General features: G+C 65.2%; 1 protein-coding gene across 1 annotated transcript; it reads left to right on the plus strand.

Moving 5' to 3' along the window:
- Positions 1–2255: 2255 nt before the first annotated feature.
- Positions 2256–4736, plus strand: H696_04554 (ATP-dependent RNA helicase FAL1). The gene is made up of 6 exons (XM_009498435.1): positions 2256–2520; positions 2632–2809; positions 2917–3066; positions 3194–3560; positions 3860–4211; positions 4430–4736. The coding sequence occupies exons 1-6, from the start codon at positions 2397–2399 to the stop codon at positions 4444–4446; spliced, it is 1188 nt and encodes a 395-aa protein (XP_009496710.1). The 5' UTR covers positions 2256–2396; the 3' UTR covers positions 4447–4736.
- Positions 4737–4971: the final 235 nt, after the last annotated feature.

Genomic DNA, 4971 nt, shown 5'->3' on the forward strand with positions numbered 1-4971 from the left:
CCCGCCCTTGGCCGAAGACCCGTGGAGGGGAACGGGGGGGGGGGGGGGGGGCGGGGGGGTGGGGGGGGGAGGGGGGGGGGGGGGGGGGGGGGGGGGTACGGGGGGGGGGGGGGGGGCGGGGGGGGGGGGGGGGGCGGCGAAAAGAGGAAAAGACGCCGAGGCGAGAGGAGACACCCCCCCCCCCCCCCGCCTCCCGCGGTCCACCCCCGGCTTCCGGAGAGAGTGCCCCGGCAAGGGGGAGGGGCATGAAAATACCAGCTCGTAGAATTCCCCGGCCAGGGGTGCCCTCACACCGCTCCAGGCGGCTTCCAGGAATCTCGCACCCTTTTCTCCCCATGGCAGTAGGCAGGTCTTCCGCGTCTTACCTCAAACCAGGCGCCCGGCGGGCTGGCCTTGCCAATCGTCCCCCCCCCCCCCCGAGCCATCCTCCGCCGTCCCGGTCCAGGCCAAATCCAAGAGCACGGTTGCCGAAACAAACAAGCGGATCCCCGCACCGGGCCGCGTCCCCTCGGCCGATCCATCTGGCTCGGCGCTCTCGCGGCCCTGTTGAATACACAGAGAGAGAGAGAGGCACAGAGCAAGCTTGAGGTCCAAGGCCAGTCCGGTGCTGGCCCGCCCGCCCGCGTGCAGGCACGCCGGCTTCGCGGCCACCTCCTCAGCGCCCAGATGTCCCTGCCCGGTCTCGTCCGGATTCTCGGGAAGGCCCTGCCGCCGGGGGCCGGCGCAGCCCGCCTGGCACCCGGCCCATGTCGGACCCCTCACGGGCGCTCCGAGCCACACAGGGTTGTCTGGCACTCCCGCCGCCCCCCCCCCCCCCCCCCCACCGGACAGGGTGTGGAGCGCGCCAGGATCCCATGTTTCTCGGTCAGCGAGTACTCATCGCCTACTCAACCCCCCCCCCCCCGCCCCTGAGCCCGGGGTACAGAGGCGGCTGACCCTCGCCCCCGGGCGTCGCCCTAGCCCGACGGCGCCCTCCGCCGCGCAACGTACACCTCCAGAGACACACCGACACCCCCCCCCCCTCCGCATGCACGTATACACATCCCCGCACACCGCCAGCCATCTGTCTCCCCTCCCCGACTCCCGGGCAGCGAGACGCCTCCCGCCCCCCCCCCCCCCCCCCCCGGGTGTGAAAGCCCCGTTCCCCGCACCGGCCGGCGCTTCCGCCGAAGGGGGCCGCGCCTGCCCGGCACACAATGCCCTCCTCTAATAGAGCGCTTATCCCCGCTAAATGGGGCTTTTTTAAGGCTGCACGACCTTGTGGAACATTTTCCCTGTACGCGTGGATGTCCTTCTCTGTGGTGTGAAATATATTCCACATAACTTCCCCCCGGCTCTTCCGCCGGTCTGCAAGGGGGAAAGGCCCCCCCCCCCAATGCCCCTCCCGCCGAGAGGGGGATGCAGTGCACAAAGCTGTGTGCCTGAGGGAGCGAGCGAGGGGGAGTCGAAGAGCGCAGACACAGGCAAAGGCAGGGCGAGAGGCATCCACAAAGATGCTTCGCCTGTCTTCTGACCGCCCAGCCCATTCGCCGGCCCCCTCAGTTGCCGGGCATTCGCCCCAGGTGGCGGTGTCATCGCCCCGTCGTGCCCGGTCTGCTGATCATCCTAATAGCCAGCGGCCGGAGCCAGAAAGCCCACCAGCCACCGACGCACGGCCAGCGCGGAGAGACGCGTGCGTGGGAGCTCTCTGGCCAGCCCCCCGCAGGCCGGGCAATCTGGAACCAAGGACCAATCTCCGAAGGAAGATCCCCCATGCTCTTAGACACTCCAGGATCACACCCTCGCGGGAGGCTGGCCGCCCGCCGTCCATTTCACGCAGCCAGAATATACCGTAATGATTTCCCCAAGAAGAGAACATCATTTCATCATCACGCCCAGAAACATGCGTTGGCACCCAAACGGAGTGCGGTGTGACTTCCCGCTTCGCGGCATGCGCGCGCGCGCGAAAGGGCGTCTGCATCATCACCCCCCCCCCCCGCGCGTCTCCCTCTGCCTCGGGTTCTCCCCCCGCTAGGTGCGGGTATACATACGCGCAAGAGTCTTCTTTGCCCTGGGGCCCCGAACGAGCGTCCGGAGGCTAGAGGAACCTGGCCCGGCTGGGGGGGGGGGGGGGGAGTGACCCGCCCGCCTCCTCAGCCCTCCTGGCCTCCTTCGCCTCGCGCCGCCGACCCGGAAAGGGGCCCCGGACGCAGGGGGAAAAGGGAAGAAAAAAGCCCGCTGCCCCCCCGTCCCCCGGCCGAGAGTGCCACAGGTCAGCGGTCTCCCACCCCATTCCCCTCCTCCCGCCCTTGTCCACCTGGCCCACCTATCCCCCTCCTCCCGCCCTTCCCCTACTTGCTTTCCTTCGTCTGTTCCCTCCCCACTCCTCTCTCTGCCTGTCCTCCTCCCCTGCAGCCATGTCCTTCAGCCACGATAGTGATTCCAAAATCACGTTCAACACCTCCGGCGGTGTGAGCGTCACGCCCTCCTTCGACAAGATGAACCTCAAGCCGGACCTTCTGCGTGGCATCTTCGCCTACGGTGCGCCTTCCCATTCTCTGTTCATCTGTCCATTTCTCTCTCTCTCTCTCTCTCTCCCCCCCCCCCACCCATCCTCCCTGGCTCGCCACTCACGGAAGACCCTCCCTCCAGGCTACAACAAGCCGTCGGCCATCCAGCAGCGTGCAATCGTCCCCATCTGCAAGGGTCGCGATGTCATTGCCCAGGCCCAGTCGGGTACCGGTAAGACTTCGCTCATTTCCATCTGTGCCCTGCAGCGCCTGGACCTCAATAGCCGTGACACCCAGGTTCTCATCCTGTCGCCGACGCGGTGCGTTTCCCCTCCTCCCACCATGTGCCGGCCGCAGCCTTGCCACTTGCCCACGCCACTGACGCCCTTCTCCGCCATCTGGGCCTTCCCCCCTTCCCGGGTCGCAGTGAGCTTGCCGTCCAGATCCGCAATGTCACGTCCGCCCTGTCGGACTACATGTCTGCCAACATCCACGCCTGCATTGGTGGCACGTCCACCCGAGAGGACCAGCAGAAGCTGGAGCAGGGCCAGCAGATTGTGTCCGGCACTCCTGGCCGGTGCGCATGCCCATGCGCGCCATCCTTCCGCCCCCCCCCCCCCCGGCGAGTGGTCTCGGCCGTTCTAACACCCTTCTTTCTGTTCCCCCCCCCTCCCCTCCCCCGCATCGGCCGACCGCCCAACCAGTGTCTTCGACATGATCCGGCGGAAGGCCATCAACGTGCGCAACATCAAGATGCTGATCCTGGATGAGGCGGACGAGATGCTGTCGCGCGGTTTCAAGGAGCAGATCTACGACGTGTACCGGCACCTTCCCCCCGGCCAGGTGGTCCTCGTTTCGGCCACCCTGCCGGGCGAGATCCTGGAGATGACCAGCAAGTTTATGTCCGACCCCATTCGGATCCTGGTCAAGCGCGATGAGCTGACCCTCGATGGGATTGCCCAGTACTTTGTGTCGGTTGAGAAGGAAGAGTGGAAGTTCGAGACCGTGTGCGATCTGTTTGACTCGCTGACAATCCCGCAGTCGATCATCTTCTGCAACACCAAGAAGAAGGCACGTCCCGCCCCTTCCGCCGAGGGCCTTCACCTGCGGGTGTCTGGCTTTTCTCCCTCTTTTCCCGTTCTTTTCACACGCACCGACGCAGCAGCAGCAACAGCATCAACAGCATCAACAGCAGCAGCAGCAGCAGCAGCAGCAGCAGCAGCAGCAGCAGCAGCAGCAGCAGCAGCAGCAGCAGCAGCAGCAGCAGCAGCAACAGCAGCAACAACAACATCCTCTCTCTCTCTCTCTCTCTGCCCCCCCTCCGCCCCCGCACAAACGCCCAAGCTAACGCGCCCCACCCGCTCGCACAGGTTGATTGGCTTACGCAGAAGATGCGCGCGCAGAACTTCACCGTCTCTGCCATGCATGGGGAGATGCCCCAGAAGGAGCGCGATCTGATCATGCAGGAGTTCCGCTCCGGCAACTCGCGCATCCTCATCACCACCGACATCTGGGCCCGTGGTATCGACGTGTCGCTGGTGTCGCTGGTCCTCAACTACGATCTGCCTCTCAATCGAGAGCAGTATCTCCACCGCATCGGTCGCTCTGGTCGCTTCGGTCGCCGTGGTATGGCCATCAACTTTGTCAAGCCGGACGAGGCCTCCCAGCTCCGTGAGATTGAGCAGTACTACGGCACCATCATCAGTGAGATGCCCATCAACCGTACGTCATAGCATCTCCGTTTGCCGCGCCCCCTGGACTCGGTGTAATTTCCCTCCCCCCCCCCCTCTCTCTCTCTTTCCTTCCCCCCTTGCCCCCTGTGCTTATCTTCTTGCACATAGGTCTTCTCACGCACACTTGTCCACCCACTGACACTCATGCATGTCCCTTCCTCCCCCCCTCCCCCTTCTGCCGGTGGGCATTTCCGCTCATCCACCCAGTTTCCGACCTTGTTTAAAATGCCGACCTTTGGCAAGCCATTTTTCTCCTCCCCCTCCTTGGCGTGGTCGAGTCAGTCCCTCTCCCTCCCACTTTTTCCCTTCCTCAGTGTTTCTTGCGTGCGGGTGCGATGTCCCCCCTCCCCTCCCCTTCGTCCCCCTTCCCCTCGCCCCAGCGTGTCGAACTAGTCAGCCGCCGCCACCGCCGCTGGGGGTCCCGGCTCGCAGGGGACCTCCCTTTCTCCTTCTCTCTTTCTCCCCTCCCCCCCCCCCTCTCTCTCTCTCTCCCCCCCCCATCTCCACGTCCAATGTACCATATCCCCCCTCTTTAAGGGGAGCGGTGCTCGCGCTCCCTCAGAGAGGCCTGCATCGCGGCACGAACTCCGGCGTCCTGAATGCCAAGGAAAATACAGAATTCCCCCCTTTTGCTGTCCTACCTTGCAGCTCCCCTTCCTTTCTGCGGTAATATGGCGCACAGCAGGAGGGTAGCGGGCACACGCTCTTAGCACACTTATGCCCTGTGGGCGGGGCTAGTCCACCCGGGG

This window comes from Fonticula alba (genome assembly GCF_000388065.1).
Source record: "Fonticula alba strain ATCC 38817 unplaced genomic scaffold supercont2.7, whole genome shotgun sequence".
NCBI lineage: Eukaryota > Rotosphaerida > Fonticulaceae > Fonticula > Fonticula alba.

Bases quoted from the DNA above. Each gene is read 5' to 3' on its own strand.
- H696_04554 (XM_009498435.1), top strand. From the start codon at position 2,397: ATGTCCTTCAGCCACGATAGTGATTCCAAAATCACGTTCAACACCTCC. The intron at 2,521-2,631 runs GTGCGCCTTCCC...CCCTCCCTCCAG, and splicing joins GCGTGGCATCTTCGCCTACG to GCTACAACAAGCCGTCGGCC. The intron at 2,810-2,916 runs GTGCGTTTCCCC...CCCGGGTCGCAG, and splicing joins CTCATCCTGTCGCCGACGCG to TGAGCTTGCCGTCCAGATCC.